Below are 21,273 nucleotides of genomic sequence, written 5' to 3'. Positions count from 1 at the left end.
GGCATACTAGAAGGAAAGCCCCCGCACCGCGGACGAGCACCTCCCCCCCTAAAAAAACGTCGAGGAGTGCCGCACACCGAGCCTCCGGCGGCGTGGTGAGGAGGGCGACGGGGCGACTGCTCCCCCAGCCGCAGGACGTGCCCAGCGGGCTAACCACAAATACCGAAATAGTAACGCAAGGTGACTTGGACAAGTAACTTTAATCTGATTACTGGTTTGGAAATAGTAACGCGTTAGATTACTCGTTACTGAAAAAAGCGGTCAGATTAGAGTAACGCGTTACTAAGTAGCGCGTTACCGGCATCACTGGCTAGTATAGCCTCCTGCAGTGTTTATACAGTAAACTAATTTGAATAGCATGCACAGTCTTTACATGTGTATACATTGTGAGCTATACAATGCATTAGACCTTAACGCATGTGTAGTATTTTCGAGCTAATTCTGTACAGTGAGAGCAACGAGTTTTCACTTGATAATAGTGTATACAGAAGAATCCTAGCAGCCAGGACACTGATGACATACATTCTGTATATTCTACTCAGGAAATGTGTCTTTAATTTTTTAGCCCAGTTTGATATTTCCTCCTCTCATCTCTCCTCTCATTAATCAGGTTCATCTCCATCTGATCTCCCTCGTATGTTTTTCCCTCTGGGTACAGAAGCCGTATTTGATTAGATGCACACACTGTTGACTGCTGACAGATGTTTGTTTGATATTCTTCTGCTGAGGCATTGACAGTTTTTTTGCTTTGTAGTGTTGTACAATAATGATCCAGAGGGACAATGATGTGTGCTTGATCAATGTGACCTTTGACCTTTCTTCAGTGCTTTTTTTTACGTTAATTATCTGGGGAAGAATTCTTGAAAGGGAAGATCCACAAATGTTATATAATTACAAATGGTCACGATGAGAAACCGAGAGCATGCGTTACACACTGGAGGTGTGAATGTAGAGAGGTGTTGTCAGTAAAGGAGGGTCTGCACCATCAGGGGTCTACGTCATCGAGCTGCATGGTGGGACATGCGTAGACTGTTTTGGGAGTTTGACTAATACCAGGGTTGGAAAATTGGGATATCCATGAACATCCTCAGATTCTTTTCATTTATTTTCATCGTTTTATACACACTCATCCTCCTCTTCATCATCGCCTCCTCTCCCTCTGTGGGCCAATTGGGGAGCCACAATATGCAAATGAGGATGTGAGAATGTCCTATTTATTTATAAATAGCTGAGCTTTTGATGAGGAGGAGGTGTGTACAGTAAACACGCATGCTTCTGATATAGGACTGAGTTTGGTTTTAAGATTTTTTTTAAGTTTATTTAAGATAATTTAGTTTGAAAATTAACATTATAAAAAATAAAGTAGTATAAGCTGTAACATTAAAGGAAATTTAATGTTTATTTAACATTAGTTTTATTTGAAGAAAAAAATACATATTTCTACAATAACCTTCTTTTATAATATCATATTTAAGTGAAAATATAATTGATTTGTTAGAATACAATTCTAATTTAAAGACTTACTCATATCACGATGAGAGTTCAGTTGTTATTTGAAAATAAAGTGTTATACTATATTAATTTGACAATTTTACAACAACAAATGTTACAAGATAGAAATTAAGAAAAACATGAATCAGGTTCAAATTTTCAGGGTAAATGTATTTTTCTATCTCATGGTAATTAATGTGAATGTGTCTGTATGAAGGTGTATACATTTACTAACATGTATAAACCATATTGGATGTTAAGGTGGGATAACAATGTGTACACAGGAATATAGCTGTTAATATGAGGAAAACAATATGAGATATATAAGGTATGACAGCTCAAGAGAACAACTGGCTAATTACTTGCTCAAACTCTTCAAGTGGGGTGGCTGTGGCTGAGGGGTAGAGCGGTCCTCCCACCTGAAGATCGGAAGTTCGATCCCCAGTCTGACCCATCTGCATGGCGAAGTGTCCTTGGGCAAAATGCTGAACCTCAAACTGCCTCCCATAGAACAACAAAGTGCTCCTAATAGATGCACTTTATGAATGTGTGTGTGAATGGGTGAATGTAAAACTGTACTGTAAAGAGCTTTGAGTGGTCATCAAGACTAGAAATGCACTATATAAATCCAAAACCATTCAAACTCTCTTATGTCATTTGTCCGCTCTTATCTGATTAAAGTGTTAAAACAGTGACATTGAGGACAAAACCATCAGATATTTTGTGATAAAATCTGAGCACAGTCAGGGCCACATTGACAGGTTTGTAAAAATGAAAGCGAACCATCAAAATAGAAAAGAAGATGAGTGAAATTTTCTCACCTGTCTTTTCTCCCATTCCTCTTCAGTTCGTATCGTCAGGAGCCAACAGTGGTGTGAGATGACTCCTTGTTTGGACGATGAAGGTTGTGATCTCCTGGTCAATCAGTCGGGCTGGACCTGCACGCAACCAGGAGGCCGAGTCAAGACCACCACGGTGAGAAGTGAACTGAACTTAACCTGATCCAGACTTATCCACTTGTGTCTTTTGTGTGACTGATATTCCACTGGTATACTTAGATTGGGTCCTGCCGTGTGTCAAAACTGGTGTGGGGTCATTGTGAAGAAGGCAGGTGTACAGATACACATAGCTGGAAGACTCCTTTTATCATCCACATTACAGCCACAGATGCAAATGTTGTCCCTCCTGTGTAATAGGACTATCAAGTCTCACACACGGTTTGTAAAGGCTCTGTCGGTTTGGGGCTCTCAAGCTGTCATAGCATCCGATTTTCGCTGAATGATTATGATAATTCCTAATGGTAACAATACTTATAAATAATTTACATAAAACTACCAGTCAAATGGATCTTTAAAGTGTCACTGTTCTTTGACCAAACACATTAATGCCGGTATTAACACATTTACATCCATATTTATACAAATCTTAACATGGCTCATATCCCCTCCCAGCGCTTTAAACCTTCTTGGATCTTTCAAGGACAATGCTAACGCAGAGTCAACCATTTGAGATATCTCTGTTTTCTGCCATTTATATTTGAGAAAAGTTAAATAAACCCTCTAATAAACAGGGGAGCCACCACCACCACCACAAAACTCGGTCATATTCAAATCTAAAATAAACCACAGAATCATCAACCATTCAGAGACATGCCTTATTCTCTCCTGCCCCTTCACTGTCTATCTCACACACGCACCATTTGAACCATCGGCTGAGACAGTTGCCTGGGCCAGTGGTTTGTGCGCTGCTGCACCACCGCACTCTTCAGACACGGTTAGCACCGGCTGTCTGAGCACCAGCTGCCTTTACCTGTGGTTCAAACAGCTCAGGACGACCATCAGGAAACTTAGGAGGGGAGAAGCTTCTACCTCATTTGACATTTTGTCCAAAAGTGTGTGAGCTGCAGATGGAGTCGTGGCGCATAGGTAGACAGATAACTTAGCATTAGCAAATGTGTGTGTGTGTGTTTTTGGGGGGCATTTTTTGAATTTCTAGGGAGAGACACTTTACAGAATACTTAGGGATGAAGCTACAATTTAACTTTATTTATTATATGATTCATCTCTTTTAGCCAATGAATTAAACCTAAAATATATATTTTTTTAAAACAGGCACCATTTTTGAACAATGTAGTTGCTTCATCCCAAAAACACAAATGATTTTTAAAGCATTTAATTATTTAATGGATATTATCATAAGTGTATTCTTATTATTTTTTTTATATATTATTTTTTTTAAATATCAAAGGTTTGTCGCAACATCCCTAGATGACACACAGTCATAATACTGTACATACAGGATGGCAAATGGTACAAAAACAGGCGAAACTAGAGTTCAGAGCCCTTCATTTCCTTCTTTTTCTTCTGTCCTTAACTCCTTCCCTTTTCCTTCTGTAAGCTACTTTTCAAAGAAATAATTGTAACATAGGCTTCTCATAACATAAAAACAAGGATGCTGCTGACCCTTATTACCATCGCAAACAGTGTGTGCGTGTGTGTGTGTGTGTGTTTGTGTGTGTGTGTGAGTTTATGTGTGTGTGTGTGTGTGTATGTGTGTCTCTTGAATAACCTCAAGCCATGAGCACTCACTCCTCCGGGCCGTCAGCCTGCAAATCAGTTGATAAACAGCAGTTGTTTCCAAAGTGTCACCACTCACCTCATTCAGAATTTGATGATTTAAATCACAGCTCTTCACATTTCGTTTCTCTGTATCTGATGAGGCTGATCACCCGCTGTCCTCTGCTCTCCATGTTCCATTACTTCTAATAGCTACAGTTTATGATCATCTGCAGTTTCTGTGTCTTTACTTGCAGTATAATCTTGTTACCCACACTTTTATCAAATATAAACTGATAGACCACACATTAGCGCTCACCTGAAAATTGTCCTGTCCACTGTTTCTGGAGCTTTGAGCTGAATCCGACTGTTTTCAGGGCTGTTTCAAGAGACTTTGAGGGCCCCAGGCAAAAGGGATAGGGGCAAGATCCTAGTGTATGTGAAGGTTGTGGATACCTACCATTCATATACAATTGCTTACATGCATAACCACAAAAGGTTAATTAAATGTTCAATAAATAGTTGTGATTGCTAGTATTAGTCATAATAAACACACTCAAAAACATGCATACACACTCTTAGTGGGTGAGCAGTGGTGGCACTATGTTGAAGTAATGATACAATTGCATTGTTATTAATAGTTATCCAAAAGCAGTTACACTTTTCATATGTGAAGTGTGTCCTTTCCATGCTTAAAGCAGATTATAAACTAATTTAAACAAGGACACATATACAGTATACAGTTTAATAAGTGCATGATATAACACTCAAATAATTGTAATCTTAAATTACAATCAAGGAAATTAAGGTCTTAAATTTAACATAAATTGACTGCAAAGTATTACAATTTCATGTTATTAAGATGAATGTTTCTATCATCCTCACCAACAGTGATGATTTCTTCTATGCTGAATGTTATGTGGGCAGGACAACGCAGCGCCACACAATTCCCAGTCTTTCAAATCAGTGGTCAGCTATGGAACTGCAATGTGATGCCTGACAGTAATGTCTATCCATGTCAGGTGTAGTGTGTTAACCATTTAACAGCAGGGTTTTTTCACACACGGCTGCAAATTTAGGAAAGAAGCCCTGTGAAGCAGCAGGCACAGTGATGTATCATTTATATTCCTTTAGACTGCAGTGTGTTTTTAGAGAGAACACACCCATTGCACAGGAGGGAAGGATCTGTGTGGCAGGCAGAGCACAGATGCTAAAGAAATAGTTAAAAATCATACTTTTAATGTCCTCATTTTCAGCACTCCTTAAGGAAGTGTTACAATTTTAGTTGAATTGCAATTTCTTAAACTGGATAAGAAAAAAAGCAAAGGAATAAAAAAATCTAAATCAAAAAGCCAGAGTAAATCATAAACAGGGAATAGGTCTAGTACCAGGCAGGCGTCACATTTTGTGTGATTTATTTAAAAAAAAAAATCAAAACAAAGGCAAAAGCGTCTGCTGTTAAAAAAACAGGAACTTCTCCTGGTATCTGGCTGCCTATGCCCATCTAACCATAATATCCCCTGGTGCTCAGAACCTTCAGAACAAAAGCATACACTACCAAAACTTACAAAAAATAGCTAAAACAATGTTACAATTTTACTGTTGTTTTCTATAAATATTATTCTCAGAGAATAATCTACCTAATTATAGTAATTAAAACGCAAAGCTAAAAAACCTAATGTTTACCTATTCAACACTAGTATAACACTAGTATAAAGCTTGAACAGTTACCCTAACTAAATGTTATTATTCTTTTTACTATTAAGCTCATGAATAGATTTAAATTAATTATCTTCTCTATCAAAGAAAATGTTTTTTGGGGGTCTTTAATTACAACTATCGAGTTCTCAAAAATATCTTAAAAAGCATTAAATTTGACTTTACCCATGGTGCAGAATCCCTGTCTGAGCGTCTGAGAGCTAATGCAGCGTCCTGCATCACAACACCATACCTCCTTCTCTCCTCTCCTGCGTTCTGGCTGGTGGGTTTGAGACAAGTCAGTCTGCTCCCTGAAAAACGGCTGGGCCTGGTCTGTGTGTTTTCTCCTCTTTCGGGAACTTTTTCTGAAGCTGGACAGCAGAATGAGCAGCTGCTCTCTGATCACTGGAGCGTCGCTTCACGGCCTCTCGACGACACAGAGGGACGAAGAAACACAACTGTAACTACAGCACATCTCAGAGGAGGGACATGTTTGAGGCCTGAGTCTTTCCTTCATCTGTGACTTTTTCATTCTGCCCTGACTGACGCATAAAATCATTTGTTCTGCCTGTTTCTATTTGCTTAGTCACTATCTTTTAACGTGTTTATGTTTCATTGTTTTATGGCACTGAATTGAACTAGATTTAAATGTGTTTTGAAGGCAGAAATATACACTTTAAATAATTGAATTCACAATTTTAAAGGGACTTTTTTGTGAAAAAAATCACTTAATTTACATGTAACCCTGCATGTGTCCATGAATTAATCTTCTTACAGCTCAAACTTTTTGTAAATGGATAATTTCTGCTAATTTAATGAGGACATTAAGAACATTTTAGGCATAAATAACCCTAAACCTGGCCTGACAGCGTGATACCATGAGTGGTTTGTGATTTTGTTCTGTTCCTAAACCTGTACCATGATTCCGACTCCCACCCCAGAATGATGAACGTCTCCCCGGGCTCCGACACACAACACCGCTCTCCTCTCTCGTCTTCTTTCGGTTGAAAGATAGCGGCACACTGTTGTGTCTGCTGCCTCTGGCTCCTAGACAAAAGAATCTAGCCTTTTTTTAAAGGAGCTTCACACAAACAAGCTCCACTGCTAATGAAGGACAGCGGATCTGATTGCCTCGCTGTAAGGCAAATTAAATTACAGAGAGACGCAGCGCTGAGTGGGCGGACCGACACGCTGCTCTACTGTGTTTACACGAGGAGAGGAGCCAGCGTTCATTAAAACTCAGAAAGCGAGATCAGAGAAACAAATGACGTTCAATTAGCCCTGAGGAGGTAGTAGAGATAGAGTAGAGGAGGAATCTGGTGATAATGAGTGTGGAAGAGGGTTTGCTCCTTCACACAGTCTTTACCGACTCATCACTTGAGAAGCAGCTGTTGTGTATTGATCCACTTTTCAACATTGGGAACATTGACAGTCGTGAGAGAAACGCATGTGTCTGAAATGTGGCCAGCGAATACCTCCTTCACGACAAAACTAGCAGGCAAACGCAGGTTTTTAAACGTGCTGGAAACATACACACAATACACAAACATACATACAAACAGAATGTCTAAGTTTTCAAGGACGGACATGAAGGTAGACTACACATTAGTTTACCTTTTTCCTTTAATTCTGGACAAGAAGTTTGATTTTTTTTATATTTGAGTTAAATGTTAATTTGAATTTCGAAAGGTAGTCTGCAGTCAAGCCAAATAGCCAAGTATGAACATGATTAAACCAAATTCTAAAACTGCAATTTTTGTAATGTAACGTGGTTCTTTGACTGTTGACTAATAAGTAATTTCTTACTCTTTGAAAGAGCATTATATACCCAGAGAGTGATACATTAGAAAGGTGACAAATCCACAAACAACCACGTCTGTGAGGCCAGAGAGCAAGAGGTGTTGGACCCTGCGTCACGAGTTTTGTTCTCGATGTAACAGAGAGAAGACTCAAAGAAGAGCTGAAGTCTCAACACCTAAAACCTCTCCGGCTCTGCGGACTGTGATTCCTCAGGAGCATTTTAAACATCCCTAAACCGGAGTAAATCAAAAATAGGTTAATGGCTCCCTTTAATGTTTTTAAGAAGCCGCAGTTTTGCAATATTCATGAGGCGATATCTGGCTTGTTTTTGCTTTGGATGTGAAATAAATAGGAACAGAGAGCATTGTTTCTCATCACCAGCCACTATTCATCATAAAGCAATTATTCTGAAAACAAGGACGCCTGCTTCCCACTTTACTCCCAGCTGCAGTGTTTGTCATAGGATGAGCAAATAACACACACAGCTCTGATAACTGGGTCTGTGTTTGCCTTTGTACAGCAGTAATGTGATTTGAACTGATATGTTACTAACAACACGGTGAAGCTCGTGTCATCTGATTGTTTCTGCTACAGATTTAATTTATTTTTAATATTTTCTCTCTCTATAAACATGGTTTTCCTCTCATCCGAGACTCTGGTTTTATCTGACTCTGGTTTCATCCGCCTTCTGTTAATCTGTTTAAAGTTTTGAAAAACTAGATATTTTGAAATCAACGGTTGATGTCCTCTATTAACGCCGCCTGCTGATTTGTTTATTTTTATTTATTTTAAGTAGGGCTTCCCTGAATGCTATTTAGAGGATTTTTATCCAGAGAATTACCTGCAGATTTGAAGTCTTTCCAGTCAGTCAACCACGATACCATGACAATTACAACCGGGTCAAGCTGTATGCATGTGCAGCGCATGTGTGTGTGGCTTTTCATCAGCAGCCCAGGTTAACAGGTTAGAGCGGCTGCACTGCCTGCATGAGACATTTAACAGTTTAAATGTTTATGTCGAATATGTCAAATAATTTAATATTTTTAACCCTTCATGTTGGTGCAAAGTCAAAGCACTCCACAAACCTCAAGTAGCAGCTCTGAAGCAGACGTGCTCCCAGTGTGAAAAAGATCAGCAACACAACCAGCATGCACTGCACACCCACCCAGTGTGGCCAAAGAGTGTTTGTCAGCGTTGAATTCACATGGACCAGCCACAAGAGAAAAACATGACACGTTACAGTTGACTGCTAGACTTCTTACTTTGTGATCCTTTGTCATTATGTCTGGCAATCAGCTTTTCATGGGTCATCTTTACCATCCAACACAGACTCTTGACTTTTTCAACATCTGAGTGTGTGTAAAATATAAGCCAAATAACAAGGGGTTCTGAAGTAATTTGATGCTTGACCCTTTAAATTATCTTTGGGCAGTTTTGTGTCATCTATACTTATTCCAGTAATCTCTGTGTGTGGCTCAGATATCTCCAGAAACGTTAATTTTATCAGCTTCACATTTAGTTTGTATTGCTAAGGGCCCAGTGCAGTGTCAAATTTGGTGTGATACTGCATCTCAAATCAACTTTGAATAACACCAGTGCTCTGTAGCAGCCACAGCTCATCATGAGAATAGTGTGTGCATGAAATGGCAAAGACGGCTGATTTCCAGTTCACGGCTCTGCATACTTTGATAAGCTTCACTAATACATACTTTTAAAGGTTCAGAAAAGGAGTGTACCGTCTAAATATTTAAGTTTTTAAAGATTACATCTAAGTTAGTTATTTAAGTATTTTTACACCTACGAAAATCTTTTACAGAAATGCTGTGTGTGTGTAAAAAATGTCTGTCATTTTGAAACATTATAAAACTATAAAATTCTGTATATTGCACAATGTTAAAGAAGGGGGGGGGCAGTCCTGGATCTACCCCTTTGGCTGTATTCCTGCAAAAATGTATTAGGTCCACAAAGGAATTCCATTCTGTAGTTTTTGTGCACTCCTACTGACAAACCAGAAAACAAACAAACACTCAAAACATAACCACCAAGGCGGAGGTGATGAAACCGTATGCTGTTGCATTAAGATTTCGCTTCCTTAAAACAAATGGGCTTAGACCAAACCATTTAGAAAACAAGACGAGTGGATGAGCAGTGAACCTCTGTTTGTTTCCTCTGATCACCCTCAGCTCTAAATATAATAAACTTGCCAGCAGTTTCTGCTCTCTCTCATGTCTCTCTTCAGGTCCTTTGTGTCTTTCTCCTCTTGTCGCTGGCTCTTAAACCTGAGGAGTAATCAGCTAACAGCCCTCAGCCACCCAGTTTACTACCCTGGTCCAGGAGGAGGTGCTCACTGGGCCTCTTTCATGCCCACAGTGGCCCTATCATAGGGGCAAAGGAGAATACAATGCATGACAGGTGCTGCGTTCCCATCTTCTTCCTGTAATTGATCCCATTGGGCCATCAGGCTTTAACAAGAGCAAATTGAGCAGAGGAAAACTGTGTGGCCGCAGCTGTTGGTGTGAAGTCAACAAGAGGTGACAGGGAATGTCTGAAGATGACCGCACTCACCACAGAGGCACCGAGTGAGGCCCAGATCTGTCAGGTCAGTCCTGCCGACGACAAGATCACCTGCTGACATCCAGCGGTTCTGAACATCTGGGGCTCTACTTTGACAATGTGAGCACATGGAACAGGTGCATTAAGGGTGCTGTCACTTTAAAGGAGGTTCACTGCTGCATGGTTTAAACGGTCTGTAGTACTTATAGTTTTGGGAAGCTAGAGAGAAAACTCGGTTTCACTTTTTACATGAGCAGATCATTTTTATTTGTGTAAGAAGCAGAGTGCATGTTTGTGCACCTGCTGCCGTCGGGACACACTGTATAACCCGTCCCAAAATAACAGTGAAATACTGACTTCAGACCAGGTTTTTGTTGTAAATTTGCTTTCCACTGCCTCAAGAACGCAATGCACCAACACTGCACCTGACAACACCACATTTCAAGAGCACATTTTCTACTTCTATGACACCACTTGTGCAAACCTTCCTGTTTTGAATGGGCTGTATGCTTTGGCCTGTGTTAATCCTGCAGAGCTGCTCCTTGTCATTAGTGAGTCCTCCTCAAACACTTCCACAGTACACTGTCACTCTTTATGTTTGTTTGCTGGACGTTGTTTGGAAAATGATTTATAAACAGTCTATGGTGCAGAGGGAAGTAAGAAATCTTTGCGTTCATCCTCCTTGTTTTATTTGGAATGAAGCCGTTATGCATCCATAATCAACCGGATTTCGTTTTTGCACTGATTTCATAGTCATTGTTTTTTATAAATTGAAAATGAATTTGCGTTGTTACTGTTCACGTATTTTCGTTATACAGTTTGAGTATTTTACTGAACTGCTTTTATTTTCTTTGTTAAGCAAACAACACAATCTAAAATAAAATAAAAACTTCAATAGAGTATTACAGCAATAGAACATGCCAACAGCAAGTTGTGTCATGGCAACACAACTTGTTGTTGCCATGACAGAGATCAGTACCATATTTGAATGTCTGTGTCAGTCCACTATATATTGATAGAAATAATGTAATTATGAACTATGAATTATGTTGTGGCCCACGGGTTGCCAGTTGCCAACCACTGCTGTGGGGTGTGCAAGGACGTCGAAAAGGACACGTTCAGCTCGGCCCACTAACTGAAGGCTCACTGCCCGGACTGCGAGCAAAGGGGATGATGGGAAATTTCTCTCTGCTTAAATAGTCCACCTGATAAGGTGGGTGTGTATTATAGTTGGTTGTGGAGAGTGAGGTGTGTCCCATTATGTATGTCACATGATTGGACCAGCGAAGCTCGAGTTAGCTGCCTGAACTAGCTCGCAGGTGTCGCTCCCTTTATGTGCAGCACATTTCTATTTGAGAAGGGGTAATTTGGGGTTCAGTATCTTGCCCAAAGACACTTCGGCATTCGGAATGGGGAAGACTGGGATCGAACTGCCTACCTTCTGGTTAGAGGATCTTACCTCCTGATGATTCCACTGATCTACAAACCTGAGATATATTCAAATTGGGGCGGAAGATCCAGTTTGTACAGCTTGTAAAGACTCACCCATGAAGACTGGAGGCACTTTTATGTACTGACTAAAATGTCTGAATGTTTTTATAAATGAGAGATTTAACTATCTGATTATTATGGGTCACTGAGTGTAGGTAGATGGGCAAAAGTGCCAATTTTATCCATTTCAAATACATTTTACAACACAAGAGAGCGTGGAAAAGGCTCTGAAGGCTTTCTGAATCAACTTTAAATAATTCACATCCGCCAGCCCATTTGCACTTCTGCACATACGGCAGCATTAATGGACCAGAACAATAAGTGGGGAGGGTTATGCAGTCTGTGTAGCCATAATTTCCAAGATCATAAAGAGTACTTGCTTTTAGGTGCATATTCAATAATGTACACCCTGTTCGTGTAACAATCTCTGGGAGATGGAACAGTCTGTTATGATAAGTGTTTTCAGGTGGAGGAGAAGAGGTTAAAACTGCAGAATACTGTTCATCTCTTTAGGAAAAGAAGAAATTATTTCAGAGAAGTTGAAAGTTGTTTTCATTTTATTTCCAGGGCTCCTACGTGATCATTATAGTGTGTGGAGCCGGGGTGTAATTTTCTGTCGCAAAGGTGTAATCAGGCGTAGTAAGCAGAAAGCAGAACTCATTTGTGGCTCGCTGCATCGACTCCCCCAGGAGTTTTCCTTTTCTTTTTTCTCGTAAATAACTGTCCTTGAAAAAAGAGTGTCTGACTTTCCTGGACGTTTGTGTGTTGAAGCCTCCTGTGTGGTCCAAACCTGCAGAGGTCCATTTATTTTCGGGTCACACCAGGAGAAAAGGCAGGGGCAAATCATAGGCTGCTCATTCAGGCAGGAATGCAACGCTCCCTTGAGAAGGAGGAGAACAACTTACTTTCACTGTGAACACGGCATGATGCAGATTCTGAGACGGAAGATCTTTTTTTCCTGTCTTAAGAACAAGAGAGATTCCAGTCGCTGCTTGTTTCTACTATGTTTTCTTCTCAGGCAGAAACTCTCGGGGGTTAGTGCGACTGAAACCTGCCTCAAACACACAAATAGTTTGAGGAGGTGATGGAGCAGTCACATTACGTCCTCAGTCAGCGCTATGGTGAGGTGCTAGCATAAAGGTAGCATAACAATCCAAATGCATAAAGTAAATAAATAAGTCATTTTTAGGTTTGGGTTGCCTTTTGGTTAATTTGACAAACATCAGCAGCTGCAGATGAAATCATTATTCATGTTATGTCTTCTATGTTCTCTCTGCAGTCTCTGCCTGTGATCACCCACAGATTTGTTACAAGGCAAAGGAAACATCATCCTCTTTTTTGTTGTGCAACAATAAAAACCAAAGTGACAGCATACCATGTTGAAGAATAATCTCACAGTTTGTCCGTCGTTCATATTATCCATGATCCAGCTGTGATCCATCTCACAACTGTGAACTAGGACTTCCAGCACTTGGATCAAGAAGCTGGCGATGAGTCAGTCGGCTGAAGCTATTTCAGGTGCATCAGTTACAACATTGGTTTGGAGATATATTTAATCTTCTGCTGCTGGTTGTCAAAAATGATTTATAATGACACTCAAACGCTGTTTCGACTTCATTGGTGAAAGACGATCAAACTTGTTGGTACTATGGTTCAGCTCAGGGCCGGGTCTAGACAGGCATGTATGAGGGGGCAGCCACAAATCTTGAGGGGGCATTGTGCCTAACCCTAACCCTATTTAGTTTGAGGGGGCACAACATTTATTTGAGGGGGCCAGGCCCCCTCTTGCCCCTGCCTAGACCCGGCCCTGGTTCAGCTACTTGTTGATGTTGAACGGCAAACCTTGATAAGATCCAGTAAGGTTCAAATGCATTTGTATGGACTCTGGGAACTGGGATTTGAACTGGGAACCCTTGAGGTGACAGTGCTTACCTTTGCAACACTGTGCCACCCAACAGTGAATCAGTGTGTCTAATAATGTATTGATGAGAAACTGAAATCTGAAAGTGGCAGTCGTAGTTTTTGTTTTGGGTGGTTATTGCATTGTTCACTCTGCAGCGAGAAAGACAGCAGCAGTGAAAAGTGTTACCTCCTCTTCATTCAGAGACATTTCATGTGTGCACTGACTGCAGGAGTTTAAGCAACACATCTGAAATGTTACTAACACACCTTCCCCTCCGTGTTTAATCGTCTGCGAGCGGAGCGTTTAGGGATGGTCTGAATGTTGATGCTGTTTCAGAGTGATGTATGGTTCTCAGTGTAATCCAAGTCGTCCTTGTCTGACTCCTCCGGCTCTTTTAGGATTCCAGCTGCAGTCAAACAGGATGGACATGAATAATTCAGAGGTGAGCGGCTCAGAGGTGCCGCCACGGCTGCTGTTTCTTCTTCTTCTTCTCCATGTGAGTCTTCACCTGGAAGCAATTACAGAGAGCTCTGCCTCCGCCAAGGGGACAGAAATGAAGTGTCCTTCCTTGTCCCCAGAGTTTGGTGTTTTTAATCAGAGTCTCAGAGCCTTCAGCGGGACATGTCCACACGCTGTGAGAGTCAGACTCTACATGCTGAGTGCAGCCACCATCTCATGAATGTGCAGCATAGTTTAGCATTAAAAACACAGAACGTGTGTTGCATTCCACAAAGCAAAAGTAAGCATCTTTTACATTTGAATGTTAAATCAACTACAGCTCCATTCCTTGATGAATAACTATTATGAGGACTTCCTTCCTGTCTCCATAACTTAAATAATGAAATTTAAGTTGAAGACCTGTTTTCAGGTTTTAGGTTAAGGTTAGGTTACGGTTAAATGTGAGGCAAGATATATATATATATATATATATATATATATATATATATATTTGGTCCAGGTTAGAATAAGTATTAGGAAAAAAATGGACATCACTGTAATATTGTGTGTGTGTGTGTGTGTGTGTGTGTGTGTGTGTGTGTGTGTGTGTGAGTGAGTGTGTGTGTATTAGTGCGTAATGTGTGTAATGTGTCTAATTATTTCCGACCTAAAGAGCTTCCTGTTGCCCAGAAACTATTAAAGCACACTAATGAGTCACACCGTTGCACTGGGTGACATTTCCGTTCATCAAATTGAACACACACAGTTTATTTTGACTCAATCACACACACATTGTCCTGTGGCCAGAATAACTGAAAGTAGTCCCAACATACACTTGATTCCTTTTCAAAAGTAACATTTGCTGATAACCACAGTGGTCAGCTAATGCAAGTCTGTTTGTAAACAAAGAAAGAGTATATGTGTGACATTTTGTAGTGAGGAAGTCAAATGGACAAAGACATTGGTTGATTGTTTTTATTTAATCAGGAAAGGTTGTTTGAGATGTGACTCTGTGTCTTAGCTTTGTTGTGAGTTGTACTTTAACTCTGTTCCTGTTAATGTTTCGGATTCTTTTGAGTCGATATTTCAGCTCCTCATTTAGCCTGCTTGTTCCCTGCTCCTGCTGTGTCTCTAACATGCAGAGACGTGGAGTTGTATGAATTCCCATCCTGTCAGATGTGGCTCTGGGCTCAGTTTGAGTTCCAGCTCAGCTGCTTTAATTGGACAAAGGACTGCGTGGGTTTTTAATTCTGCCGACTGCGTGCAGCTCATTTCCTCTAATGAAGCCCAGCCGAGACGCTCGAGTCTGGAGGCACTCGCAGACACCACCAGCTGGAAGGAAAATAATTTGTAATGGGACAGAATGAACGTCATCAATACTTTTGTATGAATTATTTGTACCTATTTTATTTATAGTAGCTAAATTCACAGTACATAATGATTGGATGCACTGATTTAAATGCAATATTTTCTTATCCTATTCACAAACACACACATAAATGTACATATTTACATAAACATATATTCATATACTTTATATGACGTTTATACACGTGCTTGACTGCTGAGCATATAATTCACTATTGATCACTTTTTTTAGATATTTATATTCACTGTTGATTTATCTAAACATTTTGTGGATTTGGGTGCTGTTGAATCAACACCTCTCTTTCAACAACTAAATGTTATAAGCTAAATGTTTTCAAATTCTTAGTTTTTATTCTAATGAATTAGATAAGAAAATAAAAAATTTCAAATATTAATCAACTTTACTTTAATTTATAAAATGTTATAGAAACTATTTTAGAGAGGTGGTGATTAAACAATACCAAACCTTTAGTTAAATCGTCGCCTCCTTAAAACTTTCTACATCAGCATTTATACATTTTCCTACATGTTGATTCTAATTCATCAACTTAATCTTGGTTAATCTAGAGGATTTTCAACCATTTTAATAATGTGGAAGACCACAAGGAAGATAAGACTTTAGAGCGGCTGTGCCTCAGGTCACTGAACCCCAAATTGACCCTGACTGTGCTGGCAGTGTGAGAATGATGTTTCTAAGAAACGCATTATTTATACAAGTGCTGTATATGTGTGTGAATGGGTGAATGTGACTTGAGTGTTGTCAAGACTAAATAGGAGCAAATATAAATACCTATCATTTAGATAAGAACAGACAGAGATAACCTTTTTTTAATGTTAAAATTTCAGTTAAGAGACAGAACCCCACAGTGAAATATGGCGACGCCTGCGAGCTAGTTCTGGCAGGCAACTCGAGCTGCGCTGCGCCAATCACGTGACATACATCATGTGACATACATCATGTGATATACCTCAATCTCCACAACCATCTATAATACACACCCACCTTATCAGGTGGTCTATTTAACCAGAGAGACATTTCCCATCAACCCCTCTTGCTCGCACTGCTGCTGCAGTATGGCTACCTGTTGCTTCAGTCCCTCCACCACCCCAGCATCCACCTGTAGGCCCAGCATCCACCTGTAGGCTCCAACGGGGGGTTACAAGTATTTGCTCATCACTCCCATCATTCCTGTGTAATCATATGGGGGAGTGATTAAGTTGGAGCCTAGACGCCAAACACTAAATCTGTTGGAATAAATATATTACATGATCAAACGTGAGTTGTCTGACAGAACTAAATCATTAATACTAAACTATTTCAAAGCGGTGATTCCAGGGACTAGAAACACCACATCTTCAAAAATGACTGTGTTTGTTGTATGTTGAAAACCAAAACCAAATACAAGAAACAAACTGTGGACGAAGTCATAGCAGAGAAGATGCAGTGTATTATTTCATATTTAATCAAATGTTTTGTTGTGGGATGTCAAATCTGGTTGATGAAACTTCCCAGTCAGCTCGCTGTGACTGGCTATAGGCAGGTTTCTGCTCAATATTCCATTGCTGTTCATTTTACCCTTCAGGATTGTTTAATATTTATGATTTCAAACATTCAGAGCATGTCTTGATACTCCACAAACTACTACCCATTTATCCTCTAGTGTGGGGTCAGCATTCTTCCATAAAGCAACATGACCTCATCTGGCTCATGTAGCAGAATATTTTCTCGATGCTGGTCTCAGACCAGCAGACACTCTGACTGCCTATGATTTGTCTAACGCTGCTTATTTCTGTCCTCCAGGTCTCCTGACAGCGGCGGCAATGACAGACGCTCCCCATATAGGATTGGATCCCTTCGTCCATCACCCATTGTCCCTGAGCGGAGCATTGGCTGCTGCTGACGTCCAATCATCAGCCACTATCAGGGCGTCTGCGCAGGTTGCTACATTCACGGTTGAACTGTGGAAACTTCTGGCTGAAGTTCTTTCTGAGGAACTTGACTCACTTTATTTTCCAAGAGATTTGACTAATAGAGCGTGGAGAAGCTGCTGGATCGATTCCCTCTGTTTGGAACCAAACTCTGTTTCGTTTTTACAGACCAAAGATGAACAGAGCTACAACAATAAGACGTTTTATGGGGACGGGACTTTCAGAGCTCCCCGGCAACACAATATTCATGTTAAGAAATGAACACATTGTGATATATAAATAACTGAATTGAGAAATATTATTGTACACAAGTTGATAAAAGATGTAACTGTGTGAAGAACGGCTGTCAAAGTCCTCTTGGCAATGTCCATCTGCTTATGTGTGGATCATCAGGCTGGTGGAGATGGTAAGAAATTCATATCGGGCATTTTTGTGATAAGAACATATAAATGTGTGCTCTTTTAGCTGATGCCTGAGGACATATTTCAAAATGTCATTAAATCAGAGTCATTAAATCAGATCTCTGAGGAATAACGTCCTAACTAGGTGAATGTACTTTATAGAAAGTATGTAAACCGATACAGATAGAAAGTGTTTGGGCCCACTTTGATTTTATTATACACATGAAAATGTTTCCGTTTCCCATAGTTTCACTACGGTTTTATTTATACAGCTATCCATGTCACATGTCAGCCGACAACCAGGATGAAAGAGCCACTGATGACACTGATGGTTGAGTTGATCACAATATACACCTATACAATATATAAGAGATAAATCGAGCTATAGCAGCAGTTTGTCGTTCCTGTCTGAACTATCTCAGCAATTACAGAATGGATGGCCATTGAATGTGGTACAGATATCCATGGCGACTAAAGATATGTTATCATATGCACTTTATGTATTGGCATGAGGCTATTGGAAAAGAAGCGAAAAAAGGGAGTGAAAAGGATTAACAATGCAGCACACTAACTACAAGCCACAAAATCTATTAACATGTATTCAAAGTTTTAAATTGATTTGAATCTTCATTAGGTCCAAGTGCTTGAAAAAGGATGTACACTTAAAGCTAGGGTTGGTAATCCTGTAGAAGATAGCAAGGCTGCACATGACTCTAGTCACAGGCAGGGTGCACCTAGGCAGGTCGGCTAGTGACAGACAGGTAGGCCAATCCTACACACTGCACCTTCAACACTGGTGAAGCTTTTGTTGCGTCACATAGATAGATAGATAGATAGATTACTTTATTCATCCCCGAAGGGAAATTAAGTCGTCATAGCAGCAGGTATATTTGAATACAATAAAATACAATACAAAAGAATAAAATAAAAAATATTGAGGTAGAAAGAATAAAAAAACGGAACACAAGATAGATAGGTAGATAAGGTGCAGTGGCAAGATGATGGTAATAGTACTGATGATATGATGGTAATGTTATTGTTAGACAGTATATACAAATAGTACAGTATATATAGTATATAATATAACATAATATATATATTTATATATGATAGTAATTCTACCAGTATAATAGCAGTATATAGTAATAATGGCAGAAACTATATTAATAATAATAGTAAATATAATAATAATAACATGTACACATGTATAAATATTATATACAAAGAATATACAAAGAGTATGATATAATATGATATGATATATAGTAGAGGTATAAATATAAGTATTCGACTATACAATAGATAATATAATATACTATGAGTGTAAGAATATGTAGACACTGTGCAAAAGACAATATTATTGTATAAAATGATATATAGTATCAATATGGTTTATATTAACACATAGCGGAGTGTTGTACAGGGTACACAGTGCAAGGAGACAGGTACATTTAGTGCAGTTCTGTGATGGTGGCTCTGACAGAGGTAGAGGAGTTGTATAGTCTTATTGCGGTTGGGAGGAACGACTTCCTGTATCGTTCCTCAGAGCAGCAGGGTTGAATGAGTCTGTGGCTGAAGCTGCTCCTTAGCTTGTCCAGTGTTTTGTGGAGGGGGTGAGAGGGATTGTCCATGATTGCCAGCAGTTTTGCCAGCATCCTCTCCTCCACAACCTCCTCCAGGGTGACAAGCTTAGAGCCAACCACAGACTCTGCCTTCCTAATCAGTTTTTTCAGTTTGTTGGCGTCCTTAGCCTTGATGCCCGCACCCCAGGACACCACAGCAAAGAAGATGGTGCTCGCTACAACAGACTTGTAGAGAATCTGCAGCATCTTGTTGCAGACATTGAAGGACCTGAGCCTCCTCAGGAAGTAAAGCCGGCTCAGGCCCTTCTTGTAGACGGCCTCTGTGTTGGTGGACCAGTCCAGTTTATTGTCCAGTGTGACACGCAGGTACTTGTAAGCAGGGACCACCTCCACATCCGTCCCACCGATGCCGACAGGAGAGGGCAGGGGCTTGTTCCTCCTGAAGTCCACCACCATCTCCCTCGTCTTCTTCACGTTGAGCTGCATGCGGTTCTCCCCACACCACTTCACAAAGCGGTCAACCAGGTCCCTGTACTCAGCCTCCCCTCCGCCCTCAACACACCCCACAATGGCCGTGTCATCAGAGAACTTCTGCAGATGACACGTCTCAGTGCAGTGCTTAAAGTCAGCAGTGTATATGGTGAAGAGGAAGGGGGACAGCACAGTTCCCTGGGGGGCCCCGATGTTACTGATCAGACGATCAGACACACAGTTCTGTAATCTCACAAACTGCGGTCTGCCCATCAGATAGTCATCGACCCAGTTGATGAGGGGAGCACTCACCTGCGTGCCCTCCAGTTTGGCCTTCAGCAGTCTGGGCTGGATGGTGTTGAAGGCGCTGGAGAAGTCGAAAAACATGATCCGGACTGAGGTGTTGGGTCTGTCCAGGGAGGAGTAAAGGCCAATGTATGCTTCTCCGTTTTGACGGACACGGACAGATAGGACCGCCTTCTCCAACGTGGAACGCCCTCTCCGGGCCTCTCCGCGGCTCCTTGGAGAGCTTCTCGTGCAGCTCTCATTTTTCTAACTACACGTCGAAATGGCGGAGAGCCCACGGATAGCCCTTGGCTGTGATTGGTCCGCTAACGCCAGCATTTCGGGACCTCAAACTTCCTGTTCCATTCCCTACATCACAATAAACCAAAATCACAACTACGACTCTATGATTATTGTGACAAGTGTGTTAAGCCAGCGGCGTTGTCCGGCTGACGGTGGCTGGTTAGAGCACTTACAGCATGTGTGTACAGTCAAATACGGATATAACGAGCTTTCATAACGGGGCTAGCGGGATAGCCACCATGCTAACTGCGGTGGGAACAGCGCACAAACCCGCTGACTTTAATCCCACGGCTGTCATGACACTGTTTCTCAAACACCGTCAGGTTAGAAGCAAACACTTGGTAGTAGTTAGTATCGGGTCTCCCTGCTGACTGTCTGTGGAAGCTGGGGGGAAGCTAGCTGCCTCCGTGTAGCTTCAAGCTGTTGCAGCTGTTGAATTAGCAACGCAGTTTGGAAACAAGACCGGGGTACCGCTGCGTTAAGACACGATAACATAAACATTTTGACCCGCTGGGTGTCACTTTATTTCAGCAAAAACTGTCGCGTCGCATCAACAGCCTTTCTCTGTTAGTTGCCATCGTTCACTGTGTGTGAGGAGCCGGGAAGACGTAAATAAACCAGCGTGGACTTCTTCTTTACCTCATGAGGTAGGCTTCTCTAAGCTCGACTTCCGTTGCGCCATCTACTGTTCTGGCGGTGAATTGTTTTCACAACAAAAAGGCTCGTAGAACTATAAATCAAAAAGGGTCCGTCCGCTCCGTCCGTCCGTCAGTCCGCTACGGACTCGGAAAAGCATACAGATGCCACAAGCCTTCTGCAGCAGGTAGATGATTGCATTGTTAAGCGTGTTCGTTTATCCTAAATATGAGAAGATGAGCCGAACTCGGTTTGTTCAATCAAGTATTTATTTAGAAAGCAATGAAAGGTAACAATCAGCAAAGCAATGGGCATCCAACAAGTCGCATCAGAACACGAGACCCATCAGAAAGCATCAAACAGCCGGC

At 40.9% G+C, this 21,273-nt stretch overlaps 1 protein-coding gene across 1 annotated transcript in view; it reads left to right on the top strand.

The window, feature by feature from the left end:
• Positions 1-17,487, top strand: part of LOC128444797 (chemokine-like protein TAFA-5) — a 60,294-nt gene extending 42,807 nt beyond the window's left edge. Inside the window, exons 3-5 of the mRNA XM_053427453.1 lie at positions 2,339-2,473; positions 17,099-17,235; positions 17,395-17,487. Of these exons, the coding sequence (XP_053283428.1) occupies positions 2,339-2,473; positions 17,099-17,235; positions 17,395-17,487 (365 nt within the window). The remainder of the gene's footprint in view (positions 1-2,338; positions 2,474-17,098; positions 17,236-17,394) is intronic.
• The last annotated feature ends 3,786 nt before the right edge of the window (positions 17,488-21,273 follow it).

This window comes from Pleuronectes platessa, chromosome 7 (assembly GCF_947347685.1).
Source record: "Pleuronectes platessa chromosome 7, fPlePla1.1, whole genome shotgun sequence".
Lineage (NCBI taxonomy): Eukaryota > Metazoa > Chordata > Actinopteri > Pleuronectiformes > Pleuronectidae > Pleuronectes > Pleuronectes platessa.
The sequence above is the reverse complement of the archived record's forward strand: the minus strand, read 5'-3'. Positions and strand labels throughout refer to the sequence as shown.